The sequence below is a fragment of the Pezoporus flaviventris genome, unplaced genomic scaffold (genome assembly GCF_033815535.1).
Source record: "Pezoporus flaviventris isolate CSIRO_AGI_PZ_B2104156 unplaced genomic scaffold, CSIRO_AGI_Pfla_v1 ptg000052l, whole genome shotgun sequence".
Classification (NCBI taxonomy): domain Eukaryota; kingdom Metazoa; phylum Chordata; class Aves; order Psittaciformes; family Psittacidae; genus Pezoporus; species Pezoporus flaviventris.
This window is the reverse complement of record NW_026892600.1, coordinates 985,297-1,001,752: the sequence shown is the minus strand read 5'-3', so window position 1 is coordinate 1,001,752 and position 16,456 is coordinate 985,297. Positions and strand designations below refer to the sequence as shown.

Here is a 16,456-nt window from a genome sequence, read left to right as displayed (position 1 = left end):
TGTACTTCTGAGAACTTGGAGGAACAGTTGAGGCTGTGTTCTGTGCATTATGTGAGTTGGTTCCTTTGCACACTAAAATAATAGAATCATAGATGCACAGAAATAGCTTTACTGAATGCATTGTGCATAAACCCGAAGCACTGCACTGATTCTTAAGCAACTGAGTGAATTCTGCTTACATATTCAGCATTCTATCAGAGATCTTCATTCTGTATCCAACTACATTACAGGCTGAGTGAATTTACACTGTTTTTCAGTCTGACAGCTGGAGAGAGATTACAAATGTGTATCAGGTATGTCATTATATTCAATTGCACTATTAACTCAAGCAAAACTTTTACAGTATTTCTATGCAGTAAAAATCTTTTTTATTCCTTTTCTTCATTTTTTCTCTCCCATGTTTCTTCAACTGATGATCTTACTATACTTGGAGGAATATTTAAAATGTGAGTATTAATGTCAGCATTTAATCCAAGCTGGCCCAGTCCAAGAATACAGCTGCAAAGAGTCATTGCTTCCACATGCAGGGTTTTCCCCTTAAGTACACATAACTGTCATGGGTGGATACAATTTCTTTTACTACACATGCAGGAATATAGCCAGCAGTATACTTATTCTATCACAGCATGCCAAATTCTACAATCATTATTAAAAACATCTTTCTGAACACCTGCATAAATTTTAGGCCAGATCAGAAGCCCCTGTGAGTCATTTATTGATTCAAAACTATTAGTGCTTAGTCCCAGATCACTGCTGCTATCAACAGGCACTGATTTGATGCAGACAGTTCCACATCTGTCACTATTGTAGTGTGCAGCCACTAATGTGGCCATTTTCTGTTGCAAGAGTTTCCACAACCTCTAGTTGCCACAAATAATTTGCAAATACACAGTTCTCCAGTCATATTAATGGAATTAATAGAACCCTCACTCTATTTGTAATCTATCCAAATCCTTGTATATATACTAGCTTATATATATAGATACCCTACTATATATGTGTGTATATATATAGTATAAATAGTATACATCTATACATAGTATATATACTCTATATATACTATATATATGTACTAGGGTGTATTTAAATAGAGTACATACATACTAGGAGTTCTTTTAGGAGTTCATATAGGAGCTTATTATGCACTAAGGTGCATTTATTCAATGTGATCTAAGTCTGATCACATCTATAAATTCTATTAGCATTATTGCAGGCTAGTCTAAACCCCCTGTAATCTGAAATTCCCAGACATTCTCATCTGTTCATTGTTATATAGAAAGACTGGCTTGTTAGATGGAGTTGTGCTTTGGAATTGAATGGTGTTTGCACCCTTGACTATTCCAAAAGACTTTGCCTGTTCTCTAGTAGCTGATGAAACCTTTTATCTGATTAAGAAAGTATTAACTGCCACAAAAAGGGATGCAGGATGATGGAGGAGTATGCTCTTGGGAAACAGACAGGTAAACAGTTAAGCGTAATCAGCAAGTCTCACAGCAGCAGACAATACCTGCCTTGAATTACAAGCATGTGCATACTCAGTCCCACACATCCAAGGAGCAAAGGAGAAAGTCTGCAGAGCTGAGAAGATAGTCTACATGGCAGCTCTCTCCTGGCCTGCCAGGGGCATGTCTGTGGACCTGCTTTGAAAAATGAACATGTTGTTTCATATGTTTTCAGAGTTACACTGTGATGGGCATTTATGGCACGTATTTTCTATGAAGTTTTTCTCTAGAGTTAGTGTGCCTAACAGGATGCTGTGACAAGATTCCAGTGAGAAAAATGGTGGAAAGTGATCATCTAGACCACAAGCACCAACTACTGTCACCAGTATCTCTTGTTCCCAGCCCCAGTAATGTGGTTAGCATAACTAATGCCATTCTATGGGGCAAGCAGCCATCCGCTGTGACCAAGCAAATTGTATGTGGGTTCCCTTTTTCTCATTATTAGGCCCTGATGGTCCTGTGCACCACAGAGACAAACCACTCACCCTTACTGGCCTTCAAGGTCACAGGCATTCAGCACAGGAGAGGGAAAAGTAACAGCACAAAGCAAAATTGGACAACAATGGACAACAGTATATGAAATGAAACTGTTACAAGTCCCAAAGGTGAACTTGGATCCAAACTGCTGTTGGACAGTGAGACCCAAGCCCCCACGGCTAGGGACCCTCCCACTGTCCTCGGCAGCCTCTGGGGACTGAGGGAGCAGCTTGGCTGCTGTTACATGATTTTCAAGTCGAGATTGCAACTGCTTTACTGATACAGCAAACCACATATTAAGATCTGACCCAGTCTGCAGAGGGCCCTCATGACCGGAAATCATCAGTTAAGTTGTAATATAAATTCTGTGTTCCACTGCGTACAAATCATACTACACTGATTCTGCTTGTAGAAGTCCTGCGCCATTCTAAGCACAAATTCTGTGCTAATCATAATTCCCTGCTAAGAAAAATAAAGCTTTAATTGTAACTACAATTTCATGCAGTCATCACTTTATTAAGCATCCCTAAAAGAACTTGTCTCTCCCCTCAGTGCAGGGTGACACCTACTCAGTATCTCCTTCGACTGCCTCTGTGTCTGATTTTCTTGGCTACCACTTCATCACTGCAGATAACATGTGTCCTGGGTTCAGCAGTAGCAGTCATGTTTTTTTCCTTTGTGTTAACTGGTGCAGTGCTGTGTTTTGACTTCTAGTTTGAGAACAGCGTTGGTGAAGCCGATGTTGTCGGTTGTTGCTAAGTGATGTTTACCCTGACCAAGGACTCTGTGAGGCTCATGCTCTGCCAGGGAGGAGGGGAAGCTGTGAGGAAGCAGAGATGGGGCGCCTGACCCGGGCTAGCCGGGGAGGTATTCCATACCACAGCACGTCATGGCTGGGGTGGGGGGTAACTGGGAGTTACCCGGAAGGACAGGAGCTTCCGGGTGGAACTCGTTTTTCTTGGCCGGTGGTATCGTATTCTCTTCCCTTGTTATTTTCCCTTGTCATTGTTTTGGCTGATAGTAGCGGTGGTGATTTGTTGCTGGACTGTTCTTGTCTCAACCCGTAGGAGTTGCACTCTCTCGATCCTCCTCCCCGCTCCTCCGGGAGCGGGGAAGGGGAGAGCCCCGGTGCGGGGGGGGGGGGAGACGGACACGGACCTTGATTGTTGTCAGCTCGGCACCACTCACTGGGAGTGAGTGAACAAGTTACCTGACTGGGTTTAAACCACGACAACATGTCTGTCAGAACTGTGGCTACTGAGATGCTCTCCTTCACTATCTTTCTGTCCATTTCTTTCTCCTTTTGGTCTCTTCAAAAATATACTGAATTGCTGAGCCAACTTTTCACATTCTTACAAGTTTTTCCTCAGTTGTATTAGCCTTTTCTCTTACGCTATTGCCTTTTTAGAACAAAGTAAGACAGCAAGCAGCAGTTAACATCAATGATTTTCAGAACCCAGACACTTCAGGCATTGGTCTGCAGTATTAAATTCCCATTACAAAGACTCAGGATAATATTAGTACAATTTCTGTCTTCCCAGGACCTCTTCTGGATTGTTTGTTTTTTTCTGATTGGTTGGTTCTTTTTTAAATATTGGAGATATATCCCTTTCTACCTCTTTTCTGTATACTTTAAAAACATGCTGTGGAACCACCTACCTCTATGCATGTAGCACACTAGCACATAACAGTATCTGTAACTTTCAACAAACATAATTTCTAAGGTGATCTTTTCTGGCCTTCCTCTCTAAGAATATGTGATCATGCTCCAAAAATGCCTGACTTCTCCAACAGCGTTTGAACCTAATGGCCCAATGTCAACCCAGTCTTTACCAGGACTCAGAAGTAATTACTTTTCCAGAAGTTTCAGGAAACATAGATAAGGTTAAAAGACTCCTTCTCCTCCCTCCCCACTGAGAGTAAGGGTTCAATTCTGCATGTGGCTTTCAATCAAATGGTCCAAAAGTGATTCAAAACCTGCTACATCTTATGCTTTCTCCTCCTCGGGCAGTATTTAGAGAAGAAATGGTGAGGACACAGGAAGGTGGAAGAGACAGAGATGCACAGAAATTTACAAAACAAATTCATAAGAAATTGCTGCTTGTGGAGTTGCTGGCACCTTACGTTCACTATAGCACTGCATAGCAATTCATCTGCGATCTTGCTTCTTCACTGTCATGGTAATACTCTGAAATATGCCACATAGGTAGGATTTGCTTTAATTTCTTCTTAGGCTATGATAAGATACATGATCTTAGCTCAGGTGAAGAGATACGGTAAAGGTCTAACTAAAAGTGTATTTTCTAGCTATGCTGATATCAAACCCGTAGGATGGACAAAGGCAGAATATGGCCAAACCCTGTTATTCAGACAAGAAGGTCACAGAATCCCAGACTGGTTTGTGTTGGAAGGGTCTATAAAGTTCATCCAGTTCCAACGCCCTGCCATGGGCAGGGACACCTTCCACTAGACCAGGTGGCTCCAAGTCCTATCCAACCTGGCCTTGAACACTGCCAGGGACGGGGCAGCCACAGCTTCTCTGGGCAACCTGGTCCAGGGCCTCACCACCCTCACAGGGAAGAACTTCTGCCTAAAACCTCAACTCCGTCTTCCCTCTGTCAGGTTAAAGCCATTCCTGTTGTCCTGTCCCTACAGGCCCTTGTCAAAAGCCCCTTTCCAGCTTTCTTGTAGGTCATGTCAGGCATTCCTGTTGTCCAGGTACTCTATTTCCTGGGAAAAAGAGGTGATACCAGTAGGTGGATTGGCTGGTTAGGACAGTAATGTGGTGGAGAAAGAAGAGCTGGAAGGCAAATGCAGAATTTCTAGAAAGTTTGGCACAGACGTAACTAAACAAATGTATGTCAATGCAAATTACTTTTCATTCCCACAAGAATAAATTCTCCAGAGGAAATCTGAGTTACAGAAATGTGAGTTACACTTGAATTGTAGACTGAAACTGTACCATGTGCGCTGCTGTAAACTTCTGACATACACACACCAGCCCGTAACTTTTTCAATTAGAATCTGCTTTAACTTGAGGCATAGAATTGCCAGCCATTTAAAGGCAATTAAGGGTGGAAGGTGACCATAGGAGGTGATCTGTCAGTCCACAATTCTCTTACTCATACACAAAAGCTCAGAAGCACAAATGTAAAGAAGCATCCTCTGTCAGTGAGAAGGGACATTTTCTTTTCTTGTGCAGTCACATGAGCTAATCTGTCACTGAAGAGAGGTCTTCCCACAGGGAAAAACAGATTTTAAATAGTAGAGCAGCAGGCTCAAAATTCCTACATAGATATGCTCCTGTGAAGACCCACTCCCACTGCCAGCTCTAATTCCATTAGAAATGTAACATTAACCTTGTCTGAAATCTGGCAGGCTCACTTCATTCCCTGTGGAACTACTGACCATCACCACACATTAATTTTGCCAGAAGCCAGAAAAACTTGTTTCCTGGAGAGAAAATGGCTGCTGATTTGCTGCAGCTCTGTTGAAAATAGGCTGGAGCTTGTCTTACAAGCCCTAAAGGAAAACTTCCCATCCCTAACCTTTCATGTCAGAGGGACAGTGAGTGTCCACTGCAAGCTCTACCAACCACCACTAACCACCAAATGCAGAAATACCTTTGGCTTGCAGCACTTTCAGTTGCAAGCTGCTTTTCTCAGAAAGCAAAACCTCCCAGGAAAACAACTACACTATATCGAGATCATCTGCTTCCTCTTCTTTTTGAAGTATTACTAAACTGCTACCTTTCTTGATGTTATTGACAGTGGAACCTTCCATCATGTTGCCTCTGTGCTCCCCTGGTGCAGGGACCTGATGTACTTATTCCTGGTGTATGCCAAGGCAGATCTTTGTTTCACAAACTCCTTTTAACCATGTACACTGCAATTTCTCATTAGTCAGAAGGCTACCAACCTTCCCTAATTTTCTATTCCCTGTGCTAGACCCTGCTCCTGATGCAAAACCTACGCATATACTGCTGTTTACATCATAACATTTTCAGAATACAGCCAAGGCTTTGTGTATTCTAACTATACTATTCTGTGTTTGACAGAATTCTCTAAACAGTTGCACCTTTCATTCCTCTGTATATAAATAGAAAACTGAATGTGTCATTGCTGATTATGAGGAAATGGATATCCTTGCAGACTGCACTGTGTCAGTGAAGGTGGGAAAGACATTCATGGAAGCTGCAGAAGCAGCAAATGAACTAACTACATACCAGCACATCTTGGAAAAAAAAATCAGATTAAATATAAACACTACATACAAGTTATCATTTAAATGTCAAGTGTAAGTAATACTATTTATAACTGATAACTGCTACTACAGTAACTGTCCTCATGTAGCAAATGTCGTAGATTAGATGCAACATTTCCTCCCATCTTCCTCATCCTCAAGAATGTCATGATGAAGCACATATATTAGGCTTTTAAGCCCTTTTAAAATGGTTAGGTTCAGCAGTGATTTCACTATCACATCAGAGCCAACTTAAAATCAATCAGAACAGTGGGATATCAGATAGTAAATTCTTGCTTAATACCTCTAAGCATTTCATCCACAATGTTAAAATCGAGTGTGATTATGTTTAGGTTACTGTAGAATAAATTAACCCATACCTGAAATCTATGGATTACTTATGCTTCTATTGCTAGCAGTTTCCTTACCATGGAACTGATTTTAAAGTCAACAACAGAAATACAACTAGCTTAAATAAATTCATACAAGTAAATATTATTATAAGAAATAAACAGAATAATAATGGAAAGAGTAGTAAGTGGAGTATTTTAAAGTATACATTTGGATTAATATAAATTAAAAAAGTTCAGGAGTCTGGGAAATTACACAGCACATACCACAAGACTTCAGCTATTAACTTCTACATCAGGTTAATACAGTGTGTCTCAATTAAGTCCTTATATTCTATAACAAAGATAGCTAAGAATTGGTTTTAGGATATTGGATTTTAACATTTTGTTTCTTTTTTTTAATTGAGAAACAACCAGGTGGCCTTTGGTAGGTGTGCATCCCAATGCTTGAAAGTTTCCCCACCCATTGCTCTCAGTGTAGTTTTTAACAACCCATTGTACCGTTCAATTTTCCCAGAGGCTGGTGTGTGGTAGTGGATGTGATATACCCACTCAATGCCATGCTCTTTGGCCCAAATGTCTATAAGGTTATTCCGGAAATGAGTCCCATTGTCTGACTCAATTCTCTCTGGGGTGCTGTGTCGCCAAAAAATCGGTTTCTCAAGGCCCAGGATAATGTTCCGGGCAGTGGCATGGGGCACAGCATAAGTTTCCAGCCACCCGGTGGTTGCTTCCACCATGGTAAGCACATGGTGCTTGCCTTGGCGGGATGTCGGCAGCGTGATATAGTCAGTCTGCCAGGCCTCCCCATATTTATACTTCAACCATTGTCCTCCATACTAAAGAGGCTTTGATCACTTGGCTTGTTTAATTGCAGCACATGTTTCACACACATGAATAACCTGGGCAATAGTGTCCATTGTTAAGTCCACCCCTCGATCATGAGCCCATCTGCATGTTGCATCTCTGCCCTGATGGCCTGAAGTGTCATGGGCCCGGCAGGCCAAAAGTAATTCATCTTTATGTTGCCAATCTAAGTCCATCTGAGCCACTTCAATCTTAGCTGCTTTATCCACTTGTTGGTTGTTCTGGTGTTCCTCAGTGGCCCGACCCTTGGGTACATGGGCATCTAAATGACGTACCTTCACCACCAGGTTCTGCACCCAGGCAGCAATATCTTGCCACAGAGCAACAGCCCAGAGGGGTTTACCTTTGCGTTGCCGGTTGCTCTGCTTCCATTGCTGCAACCACCCCCACAGGGCATTTGCCACCATCCATGAGTCAGTATAGAGATAAAGTACTGGCCACTTTTCTCGTTCAGCAATGTCCAGAGCCAGCTGGATGGCTTTCACCTCAGCAAACTGACTCGATTCATCCTCCAGCAGTTTCTGCAACTTGTCATTGAGGACTCCATACACCTGCCTTCCACCTCCGATACTTTCCCACAGTATGGCAGGACCCATCAGTAAACAAGGCATATTGCTTTTCACCTTCTGACAGTTTATTATATGGTGGGGCCTCTTCAGCATGGACCACCTCCTCCTCTGGTGACATTCCAAAATCTTTGTCCTCTGGCCAGTCCATGATGACTTCTAGAATGCCTGGACGACTGGGATTTCCGTTGTGTAATTAGTGCAGCTCACTTCCTCCATCGGTTGCATGATATGTAGAGGAGACCCTGCCTTTGAACATCCAGCCCAGCACGGGCAGCCGGGATGTCAGGAGGAGCTCTGCTTCAGTGCCAATCCCTTCTGAAGCAGCTCGAACCCCTTCACAGGCTGCCAATATCTCTTTCTCAGTTGGGGTATAGCTGGCCTCAGATCCTTTATATCCCTGACTCCAAAAGCCGAGGGGTCGACCTTGAGTCTCCCCTGGAGCTTTCCGCCAGAGGCTCCAGGTAGGACCATGGTCCCCGGCTGTGGTGTACAGTACATTTTTTACATCTGGCCCGGTCCGGACTGGTCCAAGGGCTACTGCGTGAACTATCTCGCGTTTAATTTGCTCAAAGGCTTGTTGTTGCTCAGGGCCCCATTTAAAATCATTCTTCTTCCGGGTCACATGATAGAGAGGGCTTACAATCAAACTGTAATTTGGGATGTGCATTCTCCAGAACCCCACAGCACCCAAGAAAGCTTGTGTTTCCTTCATATTAGTTGGTGGAGACATTGCTGTTATCTTGTTGATCACATCTGTGGGGATCTGTCTATGTCCATCTTGCCATTTTATTCCCAAAAAATTGAATCTCCTATGCAGGTCCCTTGACCTTACTCGGTTTTATGGCAAAACCGGCTTTCAGCAGGATTTGGATTATTTTCCTCCCTTTCTCAAAGACTTCTTCCACTTTATCGCCCCACACAATAATGTCATCAATGTATTGCAGGTGTTCTGGAGCTTGCCCCTGTTCCAGTGCAGTCTGGATCAGTCCATGGCAAATGGTAGGGCTGTGTTTCCACGTTCACATGGAACCTCCTATGCTCCAATTTACACCCATTGCCCCTAGTCCTACCACTGGACATCACTGAAAAAAACCTAGCTCCATCATCCTGACACTCACCCTTTACATATTTGTAAACTTTGATGAGGTCACCCCTCAGTCTCCTCTTCTCCAAGCTAAAGAGTCCCAGCTCCCTCAGCCTCTCCTCATAAGGGAGATGTTCCATTCCCTTAATCATCTTTGTAGCTCTGCGCTGGACTCTTTCAAGCAATTCCCTGTCCTTCTTGAACTGTGGGGCCCAGAACTGGACATAATATTCCAGATGCGGCCTCACCAAGGCAGAGTAGAGGGGGAGGAGAACCTCTCTTGACCTACTAACCACACCCTTTCTAACGCACCCTAGGATGCCACTGGCCTTCTTGGCCACAAGGGCACATTGCTGGCTCATGGACATCCTCCTAACTACCAGGACCCCCAGGTCCCTTTCCCCTTCACTACTGTCCCGCAGGTCAGCCCCCAACCTGTACTGGTAGATGGGGTTGTTCTTCCCCAGATGCAAGACTCTACACTTGCCCTTGTTGAATTTCATCAAGTTCCTCTCCGCCCAACTCTCCAGCCTGTCCAGGTCTTGCTGAATGGCAACACAGACCTCTGTTGTGTCAGCCACTCCTCCCAGTTTAGTATCATCAGCAAACTTGCTGAGGGTACATTCAGTTCCCTCATCCAGGTCGTTGATGAAAATATTAAACAGCACTGGTCCCAGCACCGACTCCTGAGGGACTCCACTAGTCACAGACCTCCAGCTAGATTCTGCCCCATTGACTATAACTGTCTGCCTTCTTCTTTCCAACCAGTTCTTGATCCACCTCACTACCTGATCATCAAGCCCACACTTCCTTAGCTTATCTATGAGGATGCTGTGGGAGACAGTATCAAATGCCTTACTGAAATCAAGAAAAAACACATCTACTGCTCCACCATCATCCATCCACCTAGTTACTTGCTCATAGAAGGCTATAAGGTTGGTCAAACATGACTTCCCCTTGGTAAAGCCATGTTGGCCGCTCTTAATGACCCCCTCATCCTTGGTATGTCTAGAGATGGTGTCAAGAATAAGTTGTTCCATTACCTTTCCAGGGATGGAGGTAAGGCTGACCAGTCTATAATTACCTGGGTTCTCCTTCTTGCCCTTCTTATAGACCAGCGTGACATTTGCCATCCTCCAATCCTCAGGCACCTCACGTGTTTCCCAAGACTTACCAAAGATGATGGAGAGTGACTCAGCAATGACCTCCGCCAGCTCCCTCAACACCTGCGGGTGTATTCCATCAGGACCCATTGATTTATAGATGTCCAGATTACTTAATTGATCCCTAACCCAATCCTCATCTACCAAAGCAAACTCCTCCTTTATCCTGACTCCGGGGCTATAGGAATCTGGGTCCCCCGGGGAGAGTCTGCAGGAGTAAAGACAGAGGCAAAGAAGGCATTCAGCACCTCTGCCTTCTTTATATCCTCTGTCTCCAGGGCACCCACCTCATTCAGCAGTGGGCCTACATTGCTTCTTGTGTTAGTTTTATTCGCTATGTATTTGAAGAAGCCCTGTCTATTGTCCTTGACCCGACTTGCCAGATTAAGTTCCAAGGAGGCCTTAGCTGTCCTAATTGCTTCCCTACATCCTCTAACAGCTGTCCTATATTCCTCCCAAGTGGCCAGCTCCTCCTTCCATAATCCATAGATTCTCTTTTTCCATACGAGTTTGCCCAGCAGTTCCTTATTTAACCATGCTGGTCTCCTGGCTCCCCTAGTTGACTTCCTACTCATTGGGACACTCTGATCCTGAGCTTTGAAGAAGTGGTTCTTGAATGCTGACCAACTATCTTGAGCCCCTCTACCACCTAGTACCCTTTGCCATGATACTTCCCTTAGCAATTGATTGAAGAGGCCAAAGTTTGCCCTTTGGAAATCCAGAAATGTGGCCTTGCTAGGTATTCTATTCCTCCCACAGAAGATCCTAAACTCCACCATCTCATGGTCACTGCAGCCCAGGCTGCCATTGACCGTCACTACTTCAACCAGACCCTCCCTGTTGGTGAGTACCAGATCCAGCAGCGCTCCTCTCCTAGTTGGTTCGTCCACCATTTGCATTAAGAATTTATCATCAATGCACTGGAGGAACCTCCTAGACTGTGAATGACTGGCTGTGTAAGTCTTCCAGCAAATATCAGGGTAGTTAAAATCCCCCATAAGGACCAAGGCATGTAGTCATGAGGCTGCTTTCAATTGCCTGTAGATAGCCTCATCAACTCCTTCGTCCTGATCAGGAGGTCTATAATCGACCCCCACAACTGTGCTACCCGTAGCAGCCTGTCCCCTAATTCGCACCCACAGACTTTCCACTTGGTCCTCATCTGCCTCTGGACAGAACTCAATACATTCTAGTCGCTCTTTCACATAAAGAGCAACTCCACCACCTCGCTTTGCTGACCTATCTTTCCTAAAAAGGACACAGCCATCCACGACCACATTCCAGTCATGTGAGCTGTCCCACCATGTCTCTGTAATTGCCACCAGGTCATAACCTTTAGACTGCACACAGACTTCTAACTCCTCCTGTTTATTCCCCATGCTGCATGCACTGGTGTACAGGCATTTCAGGGAGCGAGCTGAGCACACTAGCGGCACCCTTGGAAGGCAGGAGGCCTTCTGGTCTTCATTCATACTAGAACATTGCCCCACGAGTTCAAACCCAGCTACAACCCCCTCGCACTTCAAATCTAACCTAGAGCTCTGTGAGTGAGCTCTACTAACTCTTGCCCTGGTACCCTTTTTCCCCTGCAGGACAGGGTTTAAACAACTACCCTTTCCCTCAAATGAAACAATAGATTGAGAGTTCTCCCTAGTCTGCCATTCTTCAAGCCCTAGCATGTTTCTCTTGGGCTTGTCCCCAACAGGCCCAGTTACCTCCCCTTCCCCACCTAGTTTAAAGCCCTGTCAATGAGCCCTGCTAACTCCTGCCCCAGAAACTTTCTCCCCCTCTGGGACTGATGTATCCCACCTGCCACCAGCAAACCAGGTGTCTCATATAGCAGCCTATGATTGAAAAACCCAAACCCCTGCCTTTGGCACTAGTCCTGTAGCCATACATTGATCTGCAGTCTCTTCCTATTTATCTCTTCACCTTTGCTTGTAACAGGTATGGAGGCAAACACCACTTGCCCTCCAGACCCTCTAACCAGCTGTCCCAGGGCCTTGAAGTCTCTCTTCATTGCCCTTGCCCTCCTTGTAATAATTTCATCACTGCCAACCTGAAAAAAACAGCAGCAGATAGTAGTCAGAGGGCTGCACCAGATCAGAGAGGTTCCTTTTAGCATCTCCAATCTGAGCCCCAGGTAGGCAACAGACTTCCCTGTGGGATGGATCAGGTTGACAAATGGGCCCTTCTGTTCCCCTCAGAAGGGAGTCACCCACCACAATTACTCTTCTTTTCTTCTTGGTTGAGGAAGTTCTAAGGCATGGGGGTGAGTGACAAGCCCTAGGTGACTTACTGGATGGATCTACCCCTCCATCTCCATTTACCTGGCCCTGTAGTTCCAAGACCTCATACCTGTTACTCAAGGGCAACTGGGAGGAAGGAAGGGATTGTGAGGGTTTTCGCTTACCTCTCCAAGGAGGGACCTCCCTCCATACTTCCTTGTCCCTTAAGTTTACTCCTTCTGTCTGATGGTAGGAGAGAAGAGGATCTATCACTTGTTCAACCACTTCCCTCTGCCCTTGCTTTAGGGCGTGGCTCCACCAATCAATTTCACTTTCACACTCTCTGATAGCTCTCAACCTTTCTACCTCCTCCCTCAGTTCAACCACCTGCTTTAGCAGGTCATCTCCTTGCTGACACCGCACACAAGCAGTGTCACTGGCTCTCTCCGATACAAGTGCCAGGCTCAGGCATTCACTGCAGCCAGAGACCTGCACGGCCGCATGTCTGCAGGAAGGCTCAGTCTGGGTACCCACGTTATTCCTAACTACAGGTTTTGATCGAGTGGTGACCATGATCTATCTGGTCCATCAGTCCGTCTACGTCTCTTTGCACAAGCAAGCAGTCCTTCCTCCTCCTGCGCTCCAGTCGAGTCCTCTTGATCAGGCGGTCGCCCCACTCACCTGCCCGCGTGAACTGCCGCGCAAACTGCCTCAATGCGCTCCTGGTCGCTCGCGCTCCCGGGGCAGGTTTTTAACCGCTCACAGCTGCCGCCGAGCCTCCTGGCTCCGCCCCCGGTGAGTCAGCTGCTCGCGAGAGCTGAGCTGCCCGCTCCTGGGCAAGTCCTGTCGAGGACTTGAGGCTTCCTCCTCAAATGGCTTTTGTCGCTCTGAGTTGAGGCTCTTGGACGCTGACCTCTCCCTGCTCAACTCTGGTGTTGCAGGCGTCCTCTCTCAATCTACTCACCTCAGCAACTGGGTGCTTTTGCCATTCCCTCCCAGTCAGGCTGATTTCAGCCTCCAGCACAGTCAACTCTTGGGATCCTCCTGTCACTCCTGAAATATAGATGGGTTCCACCCCTTGACAGCTTGATGGCATCAGGGTATACTGTGCACCGGTATCTACTAGAGCCTTATACTTCTGTGGGACTGATGTGCCAGGCCATCTGATCCACACAGTCCAGTAAATCCGATTGTCCCCTACCTCCACCTGGCTGAAGGCAGGGCCCCTCTAATGGTCATCACAGCGTTGGACACTTAAGTCATGGTAAAAGGGATTATTCTTCGTTATCACAGGAGCTGGAGTAAAATCAGCTCTTCCACTCCATCTGGGAAACTGCTCACCAGAGACTGAAGCCGTAGCTCTCATGGGATGATCAGTCTTGGCCCTTGCTCCCCTCTTCAGTTCACTCACCCGTTCCTCCAAAGCTGAAGGTTTTGCATCCCACTTTGTCATGTCTTCTCCGTGATCCCGCAGGTGAAACCATAGGGTAGCCCATGGCGTATACCTCCTGTATCTCCTCTCTCGAACAATAGGACGCCTTTTGTTAATAGCTGATACGTGTGTTGGTACACGTGAGGAGCTGGATAAATCAGATGGATTGTCCCTCAATTGTTTGAGGTCCTGGGACAGTTTTTCCAGAGCTGAGATGATGGAAGGGGTGAGATTGTCTTCGAACTCTAGCAGTTGATGAACCACTTCATCCACTGTTAGTGGTACTATGTCATTCCAGGTTACTGTTGCCAATGAATGGGCATATGATGACGGTGCATTCCGTGTAAGTTTTCGCCACATGGGTCGTGTACATTCAACTTCATCTGGATCTATGGGTGTATCCCCGTTATTCGGCTTGATGTGATAGATCATCTCTACAATGGCCGATTCCCTCACAGACTGGATGCCTTTGTCTATAGTAGTCCAGTTGGCCGAACGACTCGTAACATCGTCCTTGTATGGAAACCTTTCTTTCACAGCTGCCAAGAGCCACCTCCAAAGGCTGAGGGACGTTTTCTCTCTTGCAATTGCTTTGTCAATTCCCCCTTCTCTAGCAAGTGATCCCAACTGCTTGGCTTCTGTACCTTCTAGTTCATGACCATCGGCCCCATTGTCCCAGCATCGGAGTAACCAGGTGATGATGGGCTCCCCTGGTTGACGGGTAAAATCTTTTTGCATATTCCGTAGCTCGGTTGAGGTCCGAGGTCGAGAAGTTACCTCTTCTTCTTCTTCATCATGTGATGATGACTCCTGATCAGATTCTGGACCGGGTGGTGAATTCATTGGTTCTTCATCTTGTTTCACCCTTCTTGCCTCTTTTTTTGCTTTTTCTCTTGCGTACAGGGGCAACTGATATTGGTATGAATTGGTCCTCTGGTTTGGCTGCAGTGATTATCACTGTGATTTGAGTAGCAACTGTACTTGTTGCTGGGGGTGGTGTAGCTGCTGTGCTTGGAGCTGGGGTAACCACGCTGTCTGTTGCAGTCAAAGTTTGAGCAGCTGCTGTACTTGCTAATGGGGTAGCTGCGCTGCTCATTGCAGCCAAAGTTTGAGTAGCGACTGTACTTGTTGCTGGGGGTGGTGTAGCGGCTGTGCTTGGAGCTGGAGTAGCTGCGCTGAATGTTGCTTTGCCCTCAGATCCGCCAATATTCTTTTCCTTTTGAAGGTGCTGGATAGTGTTGAACAAGGCCCTGTAAGCATAGGCCAAGCCCCAGCACGTTTCCATGATTTGTCCCTCTCTGGTATGGCCAGAATGACCACACACCTCATTTAAGTGTTTTATTAATTCTTCTGGATTTTGCAGTTGTTCGGTAGTGAAATTCCAAAGTACTGGAGGGGCCCACTGACCTAGATACTTGCCCATACTATCCCACACACCCTGCCACTCATGGCTGTCCAGCCTCAGGGAAATTCTCTTGGTCTTCCTACATCGTCTCCTGACCCCAGACAAGACCCAAACCTGACTCTGCTTAACTCTTGAATTAAGTCATGGGCAAAACACACTCTGTATGCATGCTAGCATGGTGATTCCCATCATGATCAGCAAACAAGTCTCAACAGCATTAAAAGGCCATTCAAAAACTTCAAAACTCTAAATGTAAATGGTCTGGGGGGAGGACTGGGAGGGTAAAAGGATGTCTCCTTCACAGGTTGACCACCTGAGAAGGAGAAAACAGACGTGTAATTGCTAAGCACTTCTATTATATACCTCCCAAAGTGTAAAGATGGTGACCACATTGGGAACATAAGCCAGATCAGTTTCATGATCAATGATTCTATTGTATTACAAGTCATTACCATAAAGTACAATGAGACAAAAACCTTAGCCCAAGCCCCACACTTGAAAAACACTAATACAGCAAATACCGGAGGGAAGTAAGATATGATATACTGAAACTGTGAGATCAAGAGGAACAACCTTGAGAGGCAATAAATCAGCGTTGTGACGAGTGACTATTAATCCAGTCAGGTCTGTCGTTATCTCAACCCCTCGTGCCTCACGTTGAGCACCAAAAAGAACTGTTGTGGTTTAAACCCTAGCCAGACAGCTTGTTCATTCACTCCCAGTGAGTGGTGCCAATCTGACAGCAATTGAGGCCCCCTGCCCCCGCACCGGGGCTCTCCCCTTCCCTGCTCCCGAAGGAACGAGGAGGAGGATCGAAAGAGTGCAACTCCCACGGGTTGAGACAAGAACAGTCCAGCAACCAATGTACAACACAAATCACCACCGCTACTACCAACGACAACAATGATAAGAGAAAATAACAAGGGAAGAGAATACAATGCCACCGGCCAAGAAACAAGTCCCACCCGGAAGCCCGTGTCCTTCTGGGTAACTCCCAGTTACCCCCCACCCCGGGCATGATGTGCTGTGGTATGGAATACCTCTTTGGCTATCCTGGTTCAGACGCCCCGTCTGCTTCCTCCCGGCTTCCCCTCCTCCCTGGCAGAGCATGAGCCTCACAAAGTCCTTGGTCAGGGT

The 16,456-nt window shown here is 45.9% G+C and overlaps 2 protein-coding genes across 2 annotated transcripts in view; one reads left to right on the top strand and one right to left on the bottom strand.

The window, feature by feature from the left end:
- Window positions 1-14,857, bottom strand: part of LOC133277177 (uncharacterized) — a 757,253-nt gene extending 742,396 nt beyond the window's left edge. The window contains exon 1 of the mRNA XM_061468802.1: window positions 14,179-14,857. Within this exon, the coding sequence (XP_061324786.1) occupies window positions 14,179-14,757 (579 nt within the window). The 5' untranslated portion in view covers window positions 14,758-14,857. The remainder of the gene's footprint in view (window positions 1-14,178) is intronic.
- Window positions 1-16,456, top strand: part of LOC133277187 (cytochrome c oxidase subunit 7C, mitochondrial) — a 568,656-nt gene that overhangs the window by 176,168 nt on the left and 376,032 nt on the right. The gene's annotated exons all lie outside the window — the stretch shown is intronic.